At 58.9% G+C, this 23360-nt stretch overlaps 1 protein-coding gene across 1 annotated transcript in view; it reads right to left on the bottom strand.

The window, feature by feature from the left end:
• The window catches only part of LOC121273476 (ETS domain-containing transcription factor ERF-like), a 37689-nt gene continuing 14329 nt past the window's right edge, over positions 1-23360 (bottom strand). The window contains exons 3-4 of the mRNA XM_041180639.1: positions 3038-3153; positions 1-1530 (exon numbers count right to left, since the gene is read on the bottom strand). Coding sequence (XP_041036573.1) covers positions 608-1530; positions 3038-3153 — 1039 coding nt within the window. The 3' untranslated portion in view covers positions 1-607. The remainder of the gene's footprint in view (positions 1531-3037; positions 3154-23360) is intronic.

Genomic DNA, 23360 nt, shown 5'->3' on the forward strand with positions numbered 1-23360 from the left:
CCCATTTACACACACCGGGCGGTCTGTTCCCTATCGGAGGGGGATTAACCCTCTCACCCACCTCTCCCCCATTTACACACACCGGGCGGTCTGTTCCCTATAGGAGGGGGATTAACCCTCTCACCCACCTCTCCCCCATTTACACACACCGGGCAGTGTGTTCCCTATCGGAGGGGGATTAACCCTCTCACTCACCTCTCCCCCAATTACACACACTGGGCTGTCGGTTCCCTATCGGAGGGGGATTAACCCTTTCACCCACCTCTCCCTCATTTGCACACGCCGGGCAGTCAGTTCGCTATCGCACACGAAGTAATCTTCCAGGCATGGGGGCAAGAGACGGAGTGTGTGGGGTTGGGTGGCTGCATGAGACAGGGAAGGGGTGTGTGGGGGCGGGGTGGTGAGGGAGGAGGTGCGGGGGGTGGGGGAGGAGTGGGGGGGTGGTGAGGGAGAGTGGAAGGAGGGGGTGGGAAGGACGGAGCGTGTCTGTACAGGATAATGATTAAAACCCCGACATTCTCAGAGAGCTGGATGTCGATTTGTCTATTTTATATGTCTAGCTATTTGCGTACATAAAGGCAACATATTGGCAAACAGCCCGTCTCCTTCAGTCTGTCAGCTCCTGTTTCCGGCCCGGCGTCGCTCTCTGCTGTCCGCCTTCAGCCTCAGGGGCCAGCTCGTCAGCCAAGGGGGAAGGGGTCACCTTCGAGGGGAGGTCAAGCCCCGGCCCCAGGCCCCGGGCCTTCTGCTTGCAGCTGTCTTCCACCCACTGCCTCTTGTACCGCAGCTTCAGGGGCATGCAGTGCTTCTCCTCGGCTCGCCGCCCTTCCCGGGGAGGGGCGGCGCCCCCTCCCCCGCCCTCGGCCCCCGCCGGCTGATCGGCAGCGGGGGGCGGCGCCGGACGGGTGAACGGCGCCCCCTGGGCCTCGGCTCGGGGCTTGCGGCCCGGGGGCGGGGCCTGGAGCTGGATGCTGGGCGCCAGCTCGTTGGCTGGGCGGGGCATCGCCGGCAAGGCCGTCACCGGCAGCCCCGGGTAGCGGGGGAAGGACCGGGGGCTCAGGTGGTAGTTGTAGACGGACCGGGCGTGGGCCTGGAGGTAGAGGCTCATCTCCTCGGGGTTGAACGTGAAGCGGGTGCTGGCCCTGCCCCCGAGCCCGGGGCTCAAGCTGGGGGATGGGGTGCAGGTGTAGGGGGTGGGGGTCAAGGGGAAGCCGGGAGACAAGGCCAGGGAGGGAGGGAGGAGGGGGGAGAAGGGGCTACGGGGCTCCTGGTAGAGGCGGGCGGGCCTGCCGAAGGAGCTGAAGGCCCCGCCGACTCCCTCCAAGCCCCACCGTGCTTCACCGCTGCAATCCTCCTGCTCGGAGGTGGCGGGCGTCCCCTCACTCCCATCCGAAACCGAGCCTCGGCCTCGGCGACCAGCTGCCGCAGCATCGAAAGGGCCGCAGCAGCGCGGTGAGAGGGCATCGGGGGCCGGGAAGTGGAAGAGGGAGGAGCTGGTGGGGATTGGGGGGGCACTCTGAGGAACGGCACCTGGAGAGAGAGAGAGAGAGAGAGAGAGAGAAGGTAACGGGGAACAGGAGGAGGAGGAACAGAAAGGGAGAAAAGGGCGAGAGAGGAAATGAGGGAAAACAGAAACGTCGTTAGAGATCGACTCCAAAAATTAGCAGGATTAACCTTCAAACATTCCCGCCAAAACCAAGAGACACCTCCTTGGCTATCCCACAGCCACTTCCCTTCTCCCCAACGTTGTCCCTCTCCTCTTCAACCCCACACCCACCCTCTTGTCTCTGCAACAGATTCTGAAGGTGAACAGTATTCAACTCCAAATACTGTCCAGGAGCTGCTCCCGGACAATCCTGTCACCTCCCTTCTCCCTCTCTCAGTGCCCTATCTCGACCCTCTCCTCCGGCCTTCTCACTCCCCCTCTCCCCCAGAGCCCAAATTCACTCCCATTCACGCCATCCTCACCTCCTTGCCCTCACTGAGGGCCACACAACCGAACCCCATTCTCCCAAACCTGGCTACACATGCTGGCCTCTCGATATCGAGACCTGCCTCTTCTGGCCCTCCTTATCACTCTCTCCGGAGGGCCCTCTCTCCCTCTCTCCCAATCCTGATAGAACATGACCAGAATTGTGTCACGCCAAGCCCCTCAATTAGATTCTGTTACTCACTCCCGGGTATCTGTTATTCTCTATATAAACCACCCCAAACCCCTCGATTAGATTCCAGTCTTTAACTCACTCCTGGGTATCTGTTATTCTATATATAAACCACCCCGAACACCTCAATTAGATTCCTGTCTGTAACTCACTCCCGTGTGTCTGTTATTCTGTATATAAACCACCCCGAACCCCTCGATTAACTTCCAATCTGTAACTCACTCCCGGGTATCTGTTATTCTGTATATAAACCACCCGGAACCCTTCGATTAGATTCCAGTCTGTAACTCACTCCTGGGTATCTGATATTCTATATATAAATCCCCCCAAACCCCTCGATTAAATTCCCGCCTGTAACTAACTCCAGACTATCTGTTATTCTGTATATAAACCACCCCGAACCCCTCGATTAGATTCCAGTCTGTAACTCACTCCCGGGTATTTGTTATTCAATATATAAACCACCCCGAACCCCTCGATTAGATTGCAGTCTGTAACTCACTCCCGGGTATTTGTTATTCAATATATAAACCACCCCGAACCCCTTGATTATATTCCAGTCTGTAACTCACTCCTGGGTATCTGTAATTCTGTATATAAACCCCCCAAACACCTCGATTAGATTCCAGTCTGTAACTCACTCCCGGGTATCTGTTATTCTATATATAAACCACCCCGAACTCCTCGATTAGATTGCAGTCTGTAACTCACTCCTGGGTATCTGTTATTCTATATATAAACCCCCTGAACCCCTCGATTAGATTCCAGTCTGTAACTCACTCCCAGGTATCTGTTATTCCATATATAAACCCCCCGAACCCCTCGATTAGATTCCAGTCTGTAACTCACTCCCGGGTATCTGTGTTTATACTCACCAGATCCTCGGACATCAATGAAGGGATAATTGACCATCACCATCTTGCTGAAGTTAAACTTGTAAGTAAACCTCTTCCCTTTGGTTTTGTGTAGAATGCGTTTGTTGTAGTAATACCTGGGGAGGAGGAAAAGAGAATCCATCACACAGGGACAATAGACAGCGAGAGAGAGAGAGAGGCGAGGGGGGAACATAAGAACTAGGAGCAGGAATAGGTAATTCAGCCCCTCGAGCCTGCCCCTCCATTCATTACGATCTTGGCTGATCTCATTTCGGCCTCAACTCCAACTTACTGAACTTTCCCCATAACCTTTCTACCCGTTACTAATTAAAAACCTGTCTACCTTCTCCTTAAATTTATTCAGCGTCCCGGCATCCACTGCACCCTGAGGGAGTGAATTCCACCGATTCACCACCCTTTGAGAAAAGTAATTCCTCCTCCTCTCTGATTTAAATCTACCAGCCCTTAGCCTAAAACTATGGTCTCTCATTCATTCCAACCCCAGAAGCGGAAACAGCTGCTCCATGTATCCTTGGTCTATCCCCTTCAGCATCTTATATACCTCAATTAGATCTCCTCTCAACTCTCCAGCCTCTAGTGAGTAAAGGCCGAAACTGCTCAATCTCTCCTCATAAGACGAGACCCACATCTCTGGAATCAATCTAGTGAACCTCCTCTGAACCGCCTCCAATGCAACTACATCCGTCCTCAAGTAAGGGGACCAAAACTGTGCACAGTACTCCAGGTGCGGACTCACCAATAAAGGAAGAGAGAGATGTAGAGAGACGAAGGGGCAAGGAGAGAGGGAGAGAGCGAGACGAAGGGGCAAGGAGAGAGGGAAAGAGCGAGACGAAGGGGCAAGGAGAGAGGGAGAGAGCGAGACGAAGGGGCAAGGAGAGAGGGAGTAGGCGAGGCGAAGGGGCAAGGACAAAGGGAGCGAGACGAAGGGGCAAGGAGAGAGGGAGAGAGCGAGACGAAGGGGCAGGGAGAGAGAGAGACAAAGGGGCAAGGAGAGAGAGAGCGAGACGAAGGGGCAAGGAGAGAGAGAGCGAGACGAAGGGGCAAGGAGAGAGAGCGATTCGAAGGGACAAGGAGAGAGAGCGAGACGAAGGGACAAGGAGAGAATGAGCGAGACGAAGGAGCAAGGAGAGAGAGAGCTAGAAGAAGGGGCAAGGAGAGAGAGAGCGATTCGAAGGGACAAGGAGAGAGCGAGACGAAGGGACAAGGAGAGAGAGAGCGAGACGAAGGGGCAAGGAGAGAGAGAGCGAGACGAAGGGGCAAGGAGAGAATGAGCGAGACGAAGGAGCAAGGGGAGAGAGAGCGAGACAAAGCGGCAAGGGGAGAGAGAGAGAGAAGAAGGGGCAAGGAGAGAGGGAGAGAGCAAGACGAAGGGGCAAGGAGAGAGGGAGAGAGCGAGATGAAGGGGCAGGGAGAGCGAGACGAAGGGGCAAGGAGAGAGGGAGAGAGCGAGACGAAGGGGCAAGGACAGAGGGAGAGAGCGAGACGAAGGGGCAAGGAGAGAGGGAGAGAGCGAGACGAAGGGGGAAGGAGAGAGGGAGAGAGCGAGACGAAGGGGCAAGGAGAGAGGGAGAGAGCGAGACGAAGGGGCAAGGAGAGAGGGAGAGAGTGAGACGAAGGGGCAAGGAGAGAGGGAGAGAGCGAGACGAAGGGGCAAGGAGAGAGAGAGCGAGACGAAGGGGCAAGGAGAGAGTGAGACGAAGGGGCATGGAGAGAGAGAGCGAGACGATGGGGCAAGGAGAGAGAGAGCGAGACGAAGGGGCAAGGAGAGAGAGAGCGAGACAAAGGGGCAAGCAGAGAGAGAGCGAGACAAAGGGGCAAGGAGAGAGGGAGAGAGCGAGACGAAGGGGCAAGGAGAGAGAGAGCGAGACGAAGGGGCAAGGAGGGAGAGAGTGAGACGAAGGGGCAAGGAGGGAGAGAGCGAGACGAAGGGACAAGGAGGGAGAGAGCGAGATGAAGGGGCAAGGATAGTGAGAGAGCGAGACGAAGGGGCAAGGAGAGAGAGAGCGAGACGAAAGGGCAAGGAGAGATAGAGCGAGACGAAGGGGCAAGGAGAGAGAGTGAGACAGAGGGGCAAGGAGAGAGAGAGCGAGACGAAGGTGCAAGGAGAGAGAGAGCGAGAAGAAGGGGCAAGGAGAGAGAGAGCGATTCGAAGGGACAAGGAGAGAGAGAGCGAGACGAAGGGACAAGGAGAGAGAGAGCGAGACGAAGGGGCAAGGAGAGAGAGAGCGAGACGAAGGGGCAAGGAGAGAATGAGCGAGACGAAGGGGCAAGGGGAGAGAGAGCGAGACAAATCGGCAAGGGGAGAGAGAGAGAGAAGAAGGGGCAAGGAGAGAGGGAGAGAGCAAGACGAAGGGGCAAGGAGAGAGGGAGAGAGCGAGACGAAGGGGCAGGGAGAGAGCGAGACGAAGGGGCAAGGAGAGAGGGAGAGAGCGAGACAAATGAGGCGAGGAGAGAGGGAGAGAGCGAGACGAAGGGGCAAAGAGAGAGGGAGAGAGCGAGACGAAGGGGCAAGGAGAGAGGGAGAGAGTGAGACGAAGGAGTAAGGAGAGAAGGAGAGAGCGAGACGAAGGGGCAAGGACAGAGGGAGAGAGCGAGACGAAGGGGCAAGGAGAGAGGGAGAGAGCGAGATGAAGGGGGAAGGAGAGAGGGAGAGAGCGAGACGAAGGGGCAAGGAGAGAGGGAGAGAGCGAGACGAAGGGGCAAGGAGAGAGGGAGAGAGCGAGACGAAGGGGCAAGGAGAGAGAGAGCGAGACGAAGGGGCAAGGAGAGAGCGAGACGAAGGGGCATGGAGAGAGATAGCGAGACGATGGGGCAAGGAGAGAGAGAGCGAGACGAAGGGGCAAGGAGAGAGAGAGCGAGACAAAGGGGCAAGGAGAGAGAGAGCGAGACAAAGGGGCAAGGAGAGAGAGAGCGAGACAAAGGGGCAAGGAGAGAGGGAGAGAGCGAGACGAAGGGGCAAGGAGAGAGAGAGCGAGACGAAGGGGCAAGGAGAGAGAGAGCGAGACGAAGGGGCAAGGAGAGAGAGAGCGAGACGAAGGGGCAAGGAGAGAGAGTGAGACAGAGGGGCAAGGAGAGAGAGAGCGAGACGAAGGTGCAAGGAGAGAGAGAGAGACGAAGGGGGACAGGAGAGGGAGAGAGAGAGCGAGACGAAGGGACAAGGAGAGAGAGAGAGAGAGGAAGGGGCAAGGAGAGAGGGAGAGAGTGAGACGAAGGGGCAAGGAGAGAGAGAGCGAGACGAAGGGGCAAGGAGAGAGAGAGCGAGACGAAGGGGCAAGGAGAGAGAGAGCGAGACGAAGGGGCAAGGAGAGAGAGTGAGACAGAGGGGCAAGGAGAGAGAGAGCGAGACGAAGGTGCAAGGAGAGAGAGAGAGACGAAGGGGGACAGGAGAGGGAGAGAGAGAGCGAGACGAAGGGACAAGGAGAGAGAGAGAGAGAGGAAGGGGCAAGGAGAGAGGGAGAGAGCGAGACGAAGGGGCAAGGAGAGAGGGAGAGAGCGAGACGAAGGGGCAAGGAGAGAGGGAGAGAGTGAGACGAAGGGGCAAGGAGAGAGGGAGAGAGCGAGAAAAAGGGGCAAGGAGAGAGGGAGAGAGCGAGACGAAGAGGCAAGGAGAGAGGGAGGGAGCAAGACAAAGGGGCAAGGAGAGAGGAAGGGAGCGAGACAAGGGGCAAGGAGAGAGAGAGTGAGACGGAGGGGCAAGGAGAGAGAGAGTGAGCCGGAGGGGGAAGGAGAGAGAGAGCGAGACGAAGGGGCAAAGAGAGAGAAAGAGAGCGAGACGAAGGGGCAAGGAGAGAGGGAGAGAGCGAGACGAAGGGGCAAGGAGAGAGAGAGCGAGACGAAGGGGCAAGGAGAGAGAGTGAGACAGAGGGGCAAGGAGAGAGAGAGCGAGACGAAGGTGCAAGGAGAGAGAGAGAGACGAAGGGGGACAGGAGAGGGAGAGAGAGAGCGAGACGAAGGGACAAGGAGAGAGAGAGAGGAAGGGGCAAGGAGAGAGGGAGAGAGCGAGACGAAGGGACAAGGAGAGAGAGAGCGAGACGAAGGGGCAAGGAGAGAGAGAGCGAGACGAAGGGGCAAGGAGAGAGAGAGCGAGACGAAGGGGCAAGGAGAGAGAGTGAGACAGAGGGGCAAGGAGAGAGAGAGCGAGACGAAGGTGCAAGGAGAGAGAGAGAGACGAAGGGGGACAGGAGAGGGAGAGAGAGAGCGAGACGAAGGGACAAGGAGAGAGAGAGAGAGAGGAAGGGGCAAGGAGAGAGGGAGAGAGCGAGACGAAGGGGCAAGGAGAGAGGGAGAGAGCGAGACGAAGGGGCAAGGAGAGAGGGAGAGAGTGAGACGAAGGGGCAAGGAGAGAGGGAGAGAGCGAGAAAAAGGGGCAAGGAGAGAGGGAGAGAGCGAGACGAAGAGGCAAGGAGAGAGGGAGGGAGCAAGACAAAGGGGCAAGGAGAGAGGAAGGGAGCGAGACAAGGGGCAAGGAGAGAGAGAGTGAGACGGAGGGGCAAGGAGAGAGAGAGTGAGCCGGAGGGGGAAGGAGAGAGAGAGCGAGACGAAGGGGCAAAGAGAGAGAAAGAGAGCGAGACGAAGGGGCAAGGAGAGAGGGAGAGAGCGAGACGAAGGGGCAAGGAGAGAGGGAGAGAGCGAAACGAAGGGGCAAGGAGTGAGGGAGCGAAACGAAGGGGCAAGGAGAGAGAGAGCGAGACAAAGGGGCAAGGAGAGAGAGAGCGAGACAAAGGGGCAAGGAGAGAGAGAGCGAGACAAAGGGGCAAGGAGAGAGAGAGCGAGACGAAGGGGCAAGGAGAGAGAGAGTGATTCGAAGGGACAAGGAGAGAGAGAGCGAGACGAAGGGACAAGGAGAGAGAGAGCGAGACGAAGGGGCAAGGAGAGAGAGAGCGAGACGAAGGGGCAAGGAGAGAATGAGCGAGACGAAGGGGCAAGGGGAGAGAGAGCGAGACAAAGCGGCAAGGGGAGAGAGAGAGAGAAGAAGGGGCAAGGAGAGAGGGAGAGAGCAAGACGAAGGGGCAGGGAGAGAGCGAGACGAAGGGGCAAGGAGAGAGGGAGAGAGCGAGACAAATGAGGCGAGGAGAGAGGGAGAGAGCGAGACGAAGGGGCAAAGAGAGAGGGAGAGAGCGAGACGAAGGGGCAAGGAGAGAGGGAGAGAGTGAGACGAAGGAGTAAGGAGAGAGGGAGAGAGCGAGACGAAGGGGCAAGGACAGAGGGAGAGAGCGAGACGAAGGGGCAAGGAGAGAGGGAGAGAGCGAGATGAAGGGGGAAGGAGAGAGGGAGAGAGCGAGACGAAGGGGCAAGGAGAGAGGGAGAGAGCGAGACGAAGGGGCAAGGAGAGAGGGAGAGAGCGAGACGAAGGGGCAAGGAGAGAGAGAGCGAGACGAAGGGGCAAGGAGAGAGCGAGACGAAGGGGCATGGAGAGAGAGAGCGAGACGATGGGGCAAGGAGAGAGAGAGCGAGACGAAGGGGCAAGGAGAGAGAGAGCGAGACGAAGGGGCAAGGAGAGAGAGAGCGAGACAAAGGGGCAAGGAGAGAGAGAGCGAGACAAACGGGCAAGGAGAGAGGGAGAGACCGAGACGAAGGGGCAAGGAGAGAGAGAGCGAGACGAAGGGGCAAGGAGAGAGAGAGCGAGACGAAGAGGCAAGGAGAGAGAGAGCGAGACGAAGGGGCAAGGAGAGAGAGTGAGACAGAGGGGCAAGGAGAGAGAGAGCGAGACGAAGGTGCAAGGAGAGAGAGAGAGACGAAGGGGGACAGGAGAGGGAGAGAGAGAGCAAGACGAAGGGACAAGGAGAGAGAGAGAGAGAGGAAGGGGCAAGGAGAGAGGGAGAGAGCGAGACGAAGGGGCAAGGAGAGAGAGAGCGAGACGAAGGGGCAAGGAGAGAGAGAGCGAGACGAAGGGGCAAGGAGAGAGAGTGAGACAGAGGGGCAAGGAGAGAGAGAGCGAGACGAAGGTGCAAGGAGAGAGAGAGAGACGAAGGGGGACAGGAGAGGGAGAGAGAGAGCGAGACGAAGGGACAAGGAGAGAGAGAGAGAGAGGAAGGGGCAAGGAGAGAGGGAGAGAGCGAGACGAAGGGGCAAGGAGAGAGGGAGAGAGCGAGATGAAGGGGCAAGGAGAGAGGGAGAGAGTGAGACGAAGGGGCAAGGAGAAAGGGAGAGAGCGAGAAAAAGGGGCAAGGAGAGAGGGAGAGAGCGAGACGAAGAGGCAAGGAGAGAGGGAGGGAGCAAGACAAAGGGGCAAGAAGAGAGGAAGGGAGCGAGACAAGGGGCAAGGAGAGAGAGAGTGAGACGGAGGGGCAAGGAGAGAGAGAGTGAGCCGGAGGGGGAAGGAGAGAGAGAGCGAGACGAAGGGGCAAAGAGAGAGAAAGAGAGCGAGACGAAGGGGCAAGGAGAGAGGGAGAGAGCGAGACGAAGGGGCAAGGAGAGAGGGAGAGAGCGAGACGAAGGGGCAAGGAGTGAGGGAGCGAAACGAAGGGGCAAGGAGAGAGAGAGCGAGACAAAGGGGCAAGGAGAGAGAGAGCGAGACAAAGGGGCAAGGAGAGAGAGAGCGAGACAAAGGGGCAAGGAGAGAGAGAGCGAGACGAAGGGGCAAGGAGAGAGACAGTGAGACGAAGGGGCAAGGAGAGAGACAGTGAGACGAAGGGGCAAGGAGAGAGAGAGGGAGACGAAGGGGCAAGGAGAGAGAGAGGGAGACGAAGGGGCAAGTAGAGAGAGACCGAGACGAAGGGGCAAGGAGAGAGAGAGCGAGATGAAGGGGCAAGGACAGAGAGACCGAGACGAAGGGGCAAGGAGAGAGGGAGGGAGCGAGACGAAGGGGCAAGGAGAGAGGGATCGAGCGAGACGAAGGGGCAAGGAGAGAGGGAGAGAGCGAGACGAAGGGGCAAGGAGAGAGAGAGCAAGACGAAGGGGCAAGGAAAGAGAGAGCGAGACGAAGGGGCAAGGAGAGAGAGAGCGAGACGAAGGGGCAAGGAGACAGAGCGAGACGAAGGGGCAAGGAGAGGGAGAGAGCGAGACGAAGGGGCAAAGAGAGGGAGTGAGCGAAACGAAGCGGCAAGAAGAGAGAGAGAGCTAGACGAAGGGGCAAAGAGAGAGGGAGGGAGCGAGACAAAGGGGCAAGGAGAGAGGGAGAGAGCGAGACGAAGGGGCAAGGAGAGAGGGAGAGAGCGAGAAAAAGGGGCAAGGAGAGAGGGTGAGAGCGAGACGAAGGGGCAAGGAGAGAGGGAGAGAGCGAGACGAAGGGGCAAGCAGAGAGGGAGAGAGCGAGACGAAGGGGCAAGGAGAGAGGGAGAGAGCGAGACGAAGGGGCAAGGAGAGAGGGAGAGAGCGAGACGAAGGGGCAAGGAGAGAGCGAGACGAAGGGGCAAGGAGAGAGCGAGACGAAGGGGCAACGAAAGAGAGCGAGACGAAGGGGCAAGGAGAGGGAGGGCGCGAGACGAAGGGGCAAAGAGAGAGTGAGCGAGACGAAGCAGCAAGGAGAGAGAGTGATACGAAGGGGCAAGGAGAGAGAGCGAGACGAAGGGACAAGGAGAGAGAGAGAGACGAAGGGGCAAGGAGAGGGAGAGAGAGCGAGACGAAGGGACAAGGAGAGAGAGAGCGAGACGAAGGGACAAGGAGAGAGAGATTGAGACAAAGGGACAAGGAGAAAGAGAGAGCGAGACGAAGGGGCAAGGAGAGAGAGAGCAAGACGAAGGGGCAAGGAGAGAGAGAGCGAGACGAAGGGGCAAGGAGAGAGAGACCGAGACGAAGGGGCAAGGAGAGAGAGAGCGAGACGAAGGGGCAAGGAGAGAGAGTGAGCGAGACGAAGAGGCAAGGAGAGAGAGAGCGAGACAAAGGGGCAAGGAGAGAGAGAGCGAGACGAAGGGACAAGGAGAGAGAGAGCGAGACGAAGGGGCAAAGAGAGAGGGAGAGAGCGAGACGAAGGGGCAAAGAGAGAGGGAGAGAGCGAGACGAAGGAGTAAGGAGAGAGGGAGAGAGCGAGACGAAGGGGCAAGGACAGAGGGAGAGAGCGAGACGAAGGGGCAAGGAGAGAGGGAGAGAGCGAGATGAAGGGGGAAGGAGAGAGGGAGAGAGCGAGACGAAGGGGCAAGGAGAGAGGGAGAGAGCGAGACGAAGGGGCAAGGAGAGAGGGAGAGAGCGAGACGAAGGGGCAAGGAGAGAGAGAGCGAGACGAAGGGGCAAGGAGAGAGCGAGACGAAGGGGCATGGAGAGAGAGAGCGAGACGATGGGGCAAGGAGAGAGAGAGCGAGACGAAGGGGCAAGGAGAGAGAGAGCGAGACAAAGGGGCAAGGAGAGAGAGAGCGAGACAAAGGGGCAAGGAGAGAGGGAGAGACCGAGACGAAGGGGCAAGGAGAGAGAGAGCGAGACGAAGGGGCAAGGAGAGAGAGAGCGAGATGAAGGGGCAAGGAGAGAGAGAGCGAGACGAAGGGGCAAGGAGAGAGAGTGAGACAGAGGGGCAAGGAGAGAGAGAGCGAGACGAAGGTGCAAGGAGAGAGAGAGAGACGAAGGGGGACAGGAGAGGGAGAGAGAGAGCGAGACGAAGGGACAAGGAGAGAGAGAGAGAGAGAGAGGAAGGGGCAAGGAGAGAGGGAGAGAGCGAGACGAAGGGGCAAGGAGAGAGAGAGCGAGACGAAGGGGCAAGGAGAGAGAGAGCGAGACGAAGGGGCAAGGAGAGAGAGTGAGACAGAGGGGCAAGGAGAGAGAGAGCGAGACAAGGTGCAAGGAGAGAGAGAGAGACGAAGGGGGACAGGAGAGGGAGAGAGAGAGCGAGACGAAGGGACAAGGAGAGAGAGAGAGAGAGGAAGGGGCAAGGAGAGAGGGAGAGAGCGAGACGAAGGGGCAAGGAGAGAGGGAGAGAGTGAGACGAAGGGGCAAGGAGAGAGGGAGAGAGTGAGACGAAGGGGCAAGGAGAAAGGGAGAGAGCGAGAAAAAGGGGCAAGGAGAGAGGGAGAGAGCGAGACGAAGAGGCAAGGAGAGAGGGAGGGAGCAAGACAAAGGGGCAAGGAGAGAGGAAGGGAGCGAGACAAGGGGCAAGGAGAGAGAGAGTGAGACGGAGGGGCAAGGAGAGAGAGAGTGAGCCGGAGGGGGAAGGAGAGAGAGAGCGAGACGAAGGGGCAAAGAGAGAGAAAGAGAGCGAGACGAAGGGGCAAGGAGAGAGGGAGAGAGCGAGACGAAGGGGCAAGGAGAGAGGGAGAGAGCGAGACGAAGGGGCAAGGAGTGAGGGAGCGAAACGAAGGGGCAAGGAGAGAGAGAGCGAGACAAAGGGGCAAGGAGAGAGCGAGACGAAGGGGCAAGGAGAGAGACAATGAGACGAAGGGGCAAGGAGAGAGACAGTGAGACGAAGGGGCAAGGAGAGAGAGAGGGAGACGAAGGGGCAAGGAGAGAGAGAGGGAGACGAAGGGGCAAGTAGAGAGAGACCGAGATGAAGGGGCAAGGAGAGAGAGAGCGAGATGAAGGGGCAAGGACAGAGAGACCGAGACGAAGGGGCAAGGAGAGAGGGAGGGAGCGAGACGAAGGGGCAAGGAGAGAGGGATCGAGCGAGACGAAGGGGCAAGGAGAGAGGGAGAGAGCGAGACGAAGGGGCAAGGAGAGAGAGAGCAAGACGAAGGGGCAAGGAAAGAGAGAGCGAGACGAAGGGGCAAGGAGAGAGAGAGCGAGACGAAGGGGCAAGGAGACAGAGCGAGACGAAGGGGCAAGGAGAGGGAGAGAGCGAGACGAAGGGGCAAAGAGAGGGAGTGAGCGAAACGAAGCGGCAAGAAGAGAGAGAAAGCTAGACGAAGGGGCAAAGAGAGAGGGAGGGAGCGAGACAAAGGGGCAAGGAGAGAGGGAGAGAGCGAGACGAAGGGGCAAGGAGAGAGGGAGAGAGCGAGAAAAAGGGGCAAGGAGAGAGGGTGAGAGCGAGACGAAGGGGCAAGGAGAGAGGGAGAGAGCGAGACGAAGGGGCAAGGAGAGAGGGAGAGAGCGAGACGAAGGGGCAAGGAGAGAGGGAGAGAGCGAGACGAAGGGGCAAGGAGAGAGGGAGAGAGCGAGACGAAGGGGCAAGGAGAGAGCGAGACGAAGGGGCAACGAAAGAGAGCGAGACGAAAGGGCAAGGAGAGGGAGGGCGCGAGACGAAGGGGCAAAGAGAGAGAGTGAGCGAGACGAAGCAGCAAGGAGAGAGAGCGATACGAAGGGGCAAGGAGAGAGAGCGAGACGAAGGGACAAGGAGAGAGAGAGAGACGAAGGGGCAAGGAGAGGGAGAGAGAGCGAGACGAAGGGACAAGGAGAGAGAGATTGAGACAAAGGGACAAGGAGAGAGAGAGAGCGAGACGAAGGGGCAAGGAGAGAGAGAGCGAGACGAAGGGGCAAGGAGAGAGAGAGCGAGACGAAGGGGCAAGGAGAGAGAGAGCGAGACGAAGGGGCAAGGAGAGAGAGACCGAGACGAAGGGGCAAGGAGAGAGAGAGCGAGACGAAGGGACAAGGAGAGAGAGTGAGCGAGACGAAGAGGCAAGGAGAGAGAGAGCGAGACAAAGGGGCAAGGAGAGAGAGAGCGAGACGAAGGGGCAAGGAGAGAGAGAGCGAGACGAAGGGGCAAGGAGAGAGGGAAAGAGCGAGACGAAGAGGCAAGGAGAGAGGGAAAGAGCGAGACGAAGGGGCAAGGAGAGAGGGAGAGAGCAAGGCGAAGAGGCAAGGAGAGAGGGAAAGAGCGAGACGAAGGGGCAAGGAGAGAGGGAGAGAGCAAGGCGAAGGGGCAAAGAGCGAGGGAGCGAGAAGAAGGGGCAAGGAGAGAGGGAGCGAGACGAAGGGGCAAGGAGAGAGAGAGCGAGACAAAGGGGCAAGGAGAGAGAGAGCGAGACGAAGGGGCAAGGAGAGAGAGAGCGAGACGAAGGGGCAAGGGGAGAGAGAGCGAGACGAAGGGGCAAGGAGAGAGACAGTGAGATGAAGGGGCAAGGAGAGAGAGACCGAGACGAAGGGGCAAGGAGAGAGAGAGCGAGACGAAGGGGCAAGGAGAGAGAGAGCGAGACGAAGGGGCAAGGAGAGAGAGAGCGAGACGAAGGGGCAAGGAGAGAGAGAGCGAGACGAAGAGGCAAGGAGAGAGAGAGCGAGACAAAGGGGCAAGGAGAAAGAGAGCGAGACAAAGGGGCAAGGAGAGAGAGAGCGAGACGAAGGGGCAAGGAGAGAGAGAGCGAGACGAAGGGGCAAGGAGAGAGGGAGAGAGCGAGACGAAGGGGCAAGGAGAGAGGGAAAGAGCGAGACAGAGAGGCAAGGAAAGAGGGAAAGAGCAAGGCGAAGGGGCAAGGAGAGAGGGAGAGAGCAAGGCGAAGGGGCAAGGAGAGAGGGAGAGAGCGAGACGAAGGGGCAGGGAGAGAGCGAGACGAATGGGCAAGGAGACAGGGAGAGAGGGAGACAAAGGGGCAAGGAGAGAGGGAGAGAGCGAGACGAAGGGGCAAGGAGAGAGGGAGAGAGCGAGACGAAGGGGCAAGGAGAGAGGGAGAGAGCGAGAAAAAGGGGCAAGGAGAGAGGGTGAGAGCGAGACGAAGGGGCAAGGAGAGAGGGTGAGAGCGACACGAAGGGGCAAGGAGAAAGGGAGAGAGCGAGACGAAGGGGCAAGGAGAAAGGGAGAGAGCGAGACGAAGGGGCAAGGAGAGAGGGAGAGAGCGAGACGAAGGGGCAAGGAGAGAGAGAGCGAGACGTAGGGACAAGGAGAGAGAGATTGAGACAAAGGGGCAAGGAGAGAGAGAGAGCGAGACGAAGGGGCAAGGAGAGAGAGAGCGAGACGAAGGGGCAAGGAGAGAGAGAGCGAGACGAAGGGGCAAGGAGAGAGAGACCAAGACGAAGGGGCAAGGAGAGAGAGAGCGAGACGAAGGGGCAAGGAGAGAGAGAGCGAGACGAAGGGGCAAGGAGAGAGGGAAAGAGCGAGACGAAGAGGCAAGGAGAGAGGGAAAGAGCGAGACGAAGGGGCAAGGAGAGAGGGAGAGAGCAAGGCGAAGGGGCAAAGAGCGACGGAGCGAGAAGAAGGGGCAAGGAGAGGAGGAGAGAGCGAGACGAAGGGGCAAGGAGAGAGGGAGAGAGCGAGACGAAGGGGCAAGGAGAGAGAGAGAGAGCGAGACGAAGGGGCAAGGAGAGAGAGAGCGAGACGACGGGGCAAGGAGAGAGAGAGCGAGACGAAGGGGCAAGGAGAGAGAGAGCGAGACGAAGGGGCAAGGGGAGAGAGAGCGAGACGAAGGAGCAAGGGGAGAGGGAGAGAGCGAGACGAAGGAGCAAGGGGAGAGGGAGAGAGCGAGACGAAGGGGCAGGGAGAGAGCGAGAAGAAGGTGCAAGGAGACAGGGAGAGAGGGAGACAAAGGGGCAAGGAGAGAGGGAGAGAGCGAGACGAAGGGGCAAGGAGAGAGAGAGAGCGAGACAAAGGGGCAAGGAGAGAGAGAGCGAGACGAAGGGGCAAGGAGAGAGAGAGCGAGACGAAGGGGCAAGGAGACAGAGCGAGACGAAGGGGCAAGGAGAGGGAGAGAGCGAGACGAAGGGGCAAAGAGAGGGAGTGAGCGAAACGAAGCGGCAAGAAGAGAGAGAGAGCTAGACGAAGGGGCAAAGAGAGAGGGAGGGAGCGAGACAAAGGGGCAAGGAGAGAGGGAGAGAGCGAGACGAAGGGGCAAGGAGAGAGGGAGAGAGCGAGAAAAAGGGGCAAGGAGAGAGGGTGAGAGCGAGACGAAGGGGCAAGGAGAGAGGGAGAGAGCGAGACGAAGGGGCAAGCAGAGAGGGAGAGAGCGAGACGAAGGGGCAAGGAGAGAGGGAGAGAGCGAGACGAAGGGGCAAGGAGAGAGGGAGAGAGTGAGACGAAGGGGCAAGGAGAGAGCGAGACGAAGGGGCAAGGAGAGAGCGAGACGAAGGGGCAACGAAAGAGAGCGAGACGAAGGGGCAAGGAGAGGGAGGGCGCGAGACGAAGGGGCAAAGAGAGAGTGAGCGAGACGAAGCAGCAAGGAGAGAGAGTGATACGAAGGGGCAAGGAGAGAGAGCGAGACGAAGGGACAAGGAGAGAGAGAGAGACGAAGGGGCAAGGAGAGGGAGAGAGAGCGAGACGAAGGGACAAGGAGAGAGAGAGCGAGACGAAGGGACAAGGAGAGAGAGATTGAGACAAAGGGACAAGGAGAAAGAGAGAGCGAGACGAAGGGGCAAGGAGAGAGAGAGCAAGACGAAGGGGCAAGGAGAGAGAGTGAGCGAGACGAAGAGGCAAGGAGAGAGAGAGCGAGACAAAGGGGCAAGGAGAGAGAGAGCGAGACGAAGGGGCAAGGAGAGAGAGAGCGAGACGAAGGGGCAAAGAGAGAGGGAGAGAGCGAGACGAAGGGGCAAAGAGAGAGGGAGAGAGCGAGACGAAGGAGTAAGGAGAGAGGGAGAGAGCGAGACGAAGGGGCAAGGACAGAGGGAGAGAGCGAGACGAAGGGGCAAGGAGAGAGGGAGAGAGCGAGATGAAGGGGGAAGGAGAGAGGGAGAGAGCGAGACGAAGGGGCAAGGAGAGAGGGAGAGAGCGAGACGAAGGGGCAAGGAGAGAGGGAGAGAGCGAGACGAAGGGGCAAGGAGAGAGAGAGCGAGACGAAGGGGCAAGGAGAGAGCGAGACGAAGGGGCATGGAGAGAGAGAGCGAGACGATGGGGCAAGGAGAGAGAGAGCGAGACGAAGGGGCAAGGAGAGAGAGAGCGAGACAAAGGGGCAAGGAGAGAGAGAGCGAGACAAAGGGGCAAGGAGAGAGGGAGAGACCGAGACGAAGGGGCAAGGAGAGAGAGAGCGAGACGAAGGGGCAAGGAGAGAGAGAGCGAGATGAAGGGGCAAGGAGAGAGAGAGCGAGACGAAGGGGCAAGGAGAGAGAGTGAGACAGAGGGGCAAGGAGAGAGAGAGCGAGACGAAGGTGCAAGGAGAGAGAGAGAGACGAAGGGGGACAGGAGAGGGAGAGAGAGAGCGAGACGAAGGGACAAGGAGAGAGAGAGAGAGAGAGGAAGGGGCAAGGAGAGAGGGAGAGAGCGAGACGAAGGGGCAAGGAGAGAGAGAGCGAGACGAAGGGGCAAGGAGAGAGAGAGCGAGACGAAGGGGCAAGGAGAGAGAGTGAGACAGAGGGGCAAGGAGAGAGAGAGCGAGACAAGGTGCAAGGAGAGAGAGAGAGACGAAGGGGGACAGGAGAGGGAGAGAGAGAGCGAGACGAAGGGACAAGGAGAGAGAGAGAGAGAGGAAGGGGCAAGGAGAGAGGGAGAGAGCGAGACGAAGGGGCAAGGAGAGAGGGAGAGAGCGAGACGAAGGGGCAAGGAGAGAGGGAGAGAGTGAGACGAAGGGGCAAGGAGAAAGGGAGAGAGCGAGAAAAAGGGGCAAGGAGAGAGGGAGAGAGCGAGACGAAGAGGCAAGGAGAGAGGGAGGGAGCAAGACAAAGGGGCAAGGAGAGAGGAAGGGAGCGAGACAAGGGGCAAGGAGAGAGAGAGTGAGACAGAGGGGCAAGGAGAGAGAGAGTGAGCCGGAGGGGGAAGGAGAGAGAGAGCGAGACGAAGGGGCAAAGAGAGAGAAAGAGAGCGAGACGAAGGGGCAAGGAGAGAGGGAGAGAGCGAGACGAAGGGGCAAGGAGAGAGGGAGAGAGCGAGACGAAGGGGCAAGGAGTGAGGGAGCGAAACGAAGGGGCAAGGAGAGAGAGAGCGAGACAAAGGGGCAAGGAGAGAGCGAGACGAAGGGGCAAGGAGAGAGACAGTGAGACGAAGGGGCAAGGAGAGAGACAGTGAGACGAAGGGGCAAGGAGAGAGAGAGGGAGACGAAGGGGCAAGGAGAGAGAGAGGGAGACGAAGGGGCAAGTAGAGAGAGACCGAGATGAAGGGGCAAGGAGAGAGAGAGCGAGATGAAGGGGCAAGGACAGAGAGACCGAGACGAAGGGGCAAGGAGAGAGGGAGGGAGCGAGACGAAGGGGCAAGGAGAGAGGGATCGAGCGAGACGAAGGGGCAAGGAGAGAGGGAGAGAGCGAGACGAAGGGGCAAGGAGAGAGAGAGCAAGACGAAGGGGCAAGGAAAGAGAGAGCGAGACGAAGGGGCAAGGAAAGAGAGAGCGAGACGAAGGGGCAAGGAGACAGAGCGAGACGAAGGGGCAAGGAGAGGGAGAGAGCGAGACGAAGGGGCAAAGAGAGGGAGTGAGCGAAACGAAGCGGCAAGAAGAGAGAGAGAGCTAGACGAAGGGGCAAAGAGAGAGGGAGGGAGCGAGACAAAGGGGCAAGGAGAGAGGGAGAGAGCGAGACGAAGGGGCAAGGAGAGAGGGAGAGAGCCAGAAAAAGGGGCAAGGAGAGAGGGTGAGAGCGAGACGAAGGGGCAAGGAGAGAGGGAGAGAGCGAGACGAAGGGGCAAGGAGAGAGGGAGAGAGCGAGACGAAGGGGCAAGGAGAGAGGGAGAGAGCGAGACGAAGGGGCAAGGAGAGAGGGAGAGAGCGAGACGAAGGGGCAAGGAGAGAGCGAGACGAAGGGGCAACGAAAGAGAGCGAGACGAAAGGGCAAGGAGAGGGAGGGCGCGAGACGAAGGGGCAAAGAGAGAGAGTGAGCGAGACGAAGCAGCAAGGAGAGAGAGCGATACGAAGGGGCAAGGAGAGAGAGCGAGACGAAGGGACAAGGAGAGAGAGAGAGACGAAGGGGCAAGGAGAGGGAGAGAGAGCGAGACGAAGGGACAAGGAGAGAGAGATTGAGACAAAGGGACAAGGAGAGAGAGAGAGCGAGACGAAGGGGCAAGGAGAGAGAGAGCGAGACGAAGGGGCAAGGAGAGAGAGAGCGAGACGAAGGGGCAAGGAGAGAGAGAGCGAGACGAAGGGGCAAGGAGAGAGAGACCGAGACGAAGGGGCAAGGAGAGAGAGAGCGAGACGAAGGGGCAAGGAGAGAGAGTGAGCGAGACGAAGAGGCAAGGAGAGAGAGAGCGAGACAAAGGGGCAAGGAGAGAGAGAGCGAGACGAAGGGGCAAGGAGAGAGAGAGCGAGACGAAGGGGCAAGGAGAGAGGGAAAGAGCGAGACGAAGAGGCAAGGAGAGAGGGAAAGAGCGAGACGAAGGGGCAAGGAGAGAGGGAGAGAGCAAGGCGAAGAGGCAAGGAGAGAGGGAAAGAGCGAGACGAAGGGGCAAGGAGAGAGGGAGAGAGCAAGGCGAAGGGGCAAAGAGCGAGGGAGCGAGAAGAAGGGGCAAGGAGAGAGGGAGCGAGACGAAGGGGCAAGGAGAGAGAGAGCGAGACAAAGGGGCAAGGAGAGAGAGAGCGAGACGAAGGGGCAAGGAGAGAGAGAGCGAGACGAAGGGGCAAGGGGAGAGAGAGCGAGACGAAGGGGCAAGGAGAGAGACAGTGAGATGAAGGGGCAAGGAGAGAGAGACCGAGACGAAGGGGCAAGGAGAGAGAGAGCGAGACGAAGGGGCAAGGAGAGAGAGAGCGAGACGAAGGGGCAAGGAGAGAGAGAGCGAGACGAAGGGGCAAGGAGAGAGAGAGCGAGACGAAGAGGCAAGGAGAGAGAGAGCGAGACAAAGGGGCAAGGAGAAAGAGAGCGAGACGAAGGGGCAAGGAGAGAGAGAGCGAGACGAAGGGGCAAGGAGAGAGAGAGCGAGACGAAGGGGCAAGGAGAGAGGGAGAGAGCGAGACGAAGGGGCAAGGAGAGAGGGAAAGAGCGAGACAGAGAGGCAAGGAAAGAGGGAAAGAGCAAGGCGAAGGGGCAAGGAGAGAGGGAGAGAGCAAGGCGAAGGGGCAAAGAGCGAGGGAGCGAGAAGAAGGGGCTAGGAGAGAGGGAGAGAGCGAGACGAAGGGGCAAGGAGAGAGGGAGAGAGCGAGACGAAGGGGCAAGGAGAGAGAGAGCGAGACGACGGGGCAAGGAGAGAGAGAGCGAGACGAAGGGGCAAGGAGAGAGAGAGCGAGACGAAGGGGCAAGGAGAGAGAGAGCGAGACGAAGGGGCAAGGAGAGAGAGAGCGAGACGAAGGGGCAAGGAGAGAGAGAGCGAGACGAAGGGGCAAGGGGAGAGAGAGCGAGACGAAGGGGCAAGGGGAGAGAGAGCGAGACGAAGGGGCAAGGGGAGAGAGAGAGAGAGAAGAAGGGGTAAGGAGAGAGGGAGAGAGCAAGACGAAGGGGCAAGGAGAGAGGGAGAGAGCGAGACGAAGGGGCAGGGAGAGAGCGAGACGAATGGGCAAGGAGACAGGGAGAGAGGGACACAAAGGGGCAAGGAGAGAGGGAGAGAGCGAGACGAAGGGGCAAGGAGAGAGGGAGAGAGCGAGACGAAGGGGCAAGGAGAGAGGGAGAGAGCGAGAAAAAGGGGCAAGGAGAGAGGGTGAGAGCGAGACGAAGGGGCAAGGAGAGAGGGTGAGAGCGACACGAAGGGGCAAGGAGAAAGGGAGAGAGCGAGACGAAGGGGCAAGGAGAAAGGGAGAGAGCGAGACGAAGGGGCAAGGAGAGAGGGAGAGAGCGAGACGAAGGGGCAAGGAGAGAGAGAGCGAGACGTAGGGACAAGGAGAGAGAGATTGAGACAAAGGGGCAAGGAGAGAGAGAGAGCGAGACGAAGGGGCAAGGAGAGAGAGAGCGAGACGAAGGGGCAAGGAGAGAGAGAGCGAGACGAAGGGGCAAGGAGAGAGAGACCGAGACGAAGGGGCAAGGAGAGAGAGAGCGAGACGAAGGGGCAAGGAGAGAGAGAGCGAGACGAAGGGGCAAGGAGAGAGGGAAAGAGCGAGACGAAGAGGCAAGGAGAGAGGGAAAGAGCGAGACGAAGGGGCAAGGAGAGAGGGAGAGAGCAAGGCGAAGGGGCAAAGAGCGACGGAGCGAGAAGAAGGGGCAAGGAGAGAAGGAGAGAGCGAGACGAAGGGGCAAGGAGAGAGGGAGAGAGCGAGACGAAGGGGCAAGGAGAGAGAGAGAGAGCGAGACGAAGGGGCAAGGAGAGAGAGAGCGAGACGACGGGGCAAGGAGAGAGAGAGCGAGACGAAGGGGCAAGGAGCGAGAGAGCGAGACGAAGGGGCAAGGGGAGAGAGAGCGAGACGAAGGAGCAAGGGGAGAGGGAGAGAGCGAGACGAAGGAGCAAGGGGAGAGGGAGAGAGCGAGACGAAGGGGCAGGGAGAGAGCGAGAAGAAGGTGCAAGGAGACAGGGAGAGAGGGAGACAAAGGGGCAAGGAGAGAGGGAGAGAGCGAGACGAAGGGGCAAGGAGAGAGAGAGAGCGAGACAAAGGGGCAAGGAGAGAGAGAGCGAGACGAAGGGGCAAGGAGAGAGAGAGCGAGACGAAGGGGCAAGGAGAGAGAGAGCGATACGAAGGGGCAAGGAGAGAGAGAGCGAGACGAAGGGGCAAGGAGAGAGAGAGCGAGACGAAGGGGCAAGGAGAGAGAGAGCGAGACGAAGGGGCAAGGAGAGAGACAGTGAGATGAAGGGGCAAGGAGAGAGAGACCGAAACGAAGGGGCAAGGAGAGAGAGACCGAGACGAAGGGGCAAGGAGAGAGAGAGCGAGACAAAGGGGCAAGGAGAGAGAGAGCGAGACGAAGAGGCAAGGAGAGAGAGAGCGAGACAAAGGGGCAAGGAGAAAGAGAGCGAGACGAAGGGGCAAGGAGAGAGAGAGCGAGACGAAGGGGCAAGGAGAGAGAGAGCGAGACGAAGGGGCAAGGAGAGAGAGAGCGAGACGAAGGGGCAAGGAGAGAGGGAGAGAGCGAGACGAAGGGGCAAGGAGAGAGGGAAAGAGCGAGACGAAGAGGCAAGGAGAGAGGGAAAGAGCAAGGCGAAGGGGCAAGGAGAGAGGGAGAGAGCAAGGCGAAGGGGCAAAGAGCGAGGGAGCGAGAAGAAGGGGCAAGGAGAGAGGGAGAGAGCGAGACGAAGGGGCAAGGAGAGAGGGAGAGAGCGAGACGAAGGGGCAAGGAGAGAGAGAGAGAGCGAGACGAAGGGGCAAGGAGAGAGAGAGCGAGACGAAGAGGCAAGGAGAGAGAGAGAGCGAGACAAAGGGGCAAGGAGAAAGAGAGCGAGACGAAGGGGCAAGGAGAGAGAGAGCGAGACGAAGGGGCAAGGAGAGAGAGAGCGAGACGAAGGGGCAAGGAGAGAGGGAGAGAGCGAGACGAAGGGGCAAGGAGAGAGGGAAAGAGCGAGACAGAGAGGCAAGGAAAGAGGGAAAGAGCAAGGCGAAGGGGCAAGGAGAGAGGGAGAGAGCAAGGCGAAGGGGCAAAGAGCGAGGGAGCGAGAAGAAGGGGCAAGGAGAGAGGGAGAGAGCGAGACGAAGGGGCAAGGAGAGAGGGAGAGAGCGAGACGAAGGGGCAAGGAGAGAGAGAGAGAGCGAGACGAAGGGGCAAGGAGAGAGAGAGCGAGACGACGGGGCAAGGAGAGAGAGAGCGAGACGAAGGGGCAAGGAGAGAGAGAGCGAGAAGAAGGGGCAAGGAGAGAGAGAGCGAGACGAAGGGGCAAGGAGAGAGAGAGCGAGACGAAGGGGCAAGGGGAGAGAGAGCGAGACGAAGGGGCAAGGGGAGAGAGAGCGAGACGAAGGGGCAAGGGGAGAGAGAGAGAGAGAAGGGGTAAGGAGAGAGGGAGAGAGCAAGACGAAGGGGCAAGGAGAGAGGGAGAGAGCGAGACGAAGGGGCAGGGAGAGAGCGAGACGAATGGTCAAGGAGACAGGGAGAGAGGGAGACAAAGGGGCAAGGAGAGAGGGAGAGAGCGAGACGAAGGGGCAAGGAGAGAGGGAGAGAGCGAGACGAAGGGGCAAGGAGAGAGGGAGAGAGCGAGAAAAAGGGGCAAGGAGAGAGGGTGAGAGCGAGACGAAGGGGCAAGGAGAGAGGGTGAGAGCGAGACGAAGGGGCAAGGAGAGAGGGAGAGAGCGAGACGAAGGGGCAAGGAGAGAGAGAGCGAGACGTAGGGACAAGGAGAGAGAGATTGAGACAAAGGGGCAAGGAGAGAGAGAGAGCGAGACGAAGGGGCAAGGAGAGAGAGAGCGAGACGAAGGGGCAAGGAGAGAGAGAGCGAGACGAAGGGGCAAGGAGAGAGAGACCGAGTCGAAGGGGCAAGGAGAGAGAGACCGAGACGAAGGGGCAAGGAGAGAGAGAGCGAGACGAAGGGGCAAGGAGAGAGAGAGCGAGACGAAGAGGCAAGGAGAGAGAGAGCGAGACAAAGGGGCAAGGAGAGAGAGAGCGAGACAAAGGGGCAAGGAGAGAGAGAGCGAGACGAAGGGGCAAGGAGAGAGAGAGCGAGACGAAGGGGCAAGGAGAGAGGGAAAGAGCGAGACGAAGGGGCAAGGAGAGAGGGAGAGAGCAAGGCGAAGGGGCAAAGAGCGACGGAGCGAGAAGAAGGGGCAAGGAGAGAAGGAGAGAGCGAGACGAAGGGGCAAGGAGAGAGGGAGAGAGCGAGACGAAGGGGCAA

The sequence above is a fragment of the Carcharodon carcharias genome, assembly GCF_017639515.1.
Source record: "Carcharodon carcharias isolate sCarCar2 chromosome 24 unlocalized genomic scaffold, sCarCar2.pri SUPER_24_unloc_1, whole genome shotgun sequence".
Lineage (NCBI taxonomy): Eukaryota > Metazoa > Chordata > Chondrichthyes > Lamniformes > Lamnidae > Carcharodon > Carcharodon carcharias.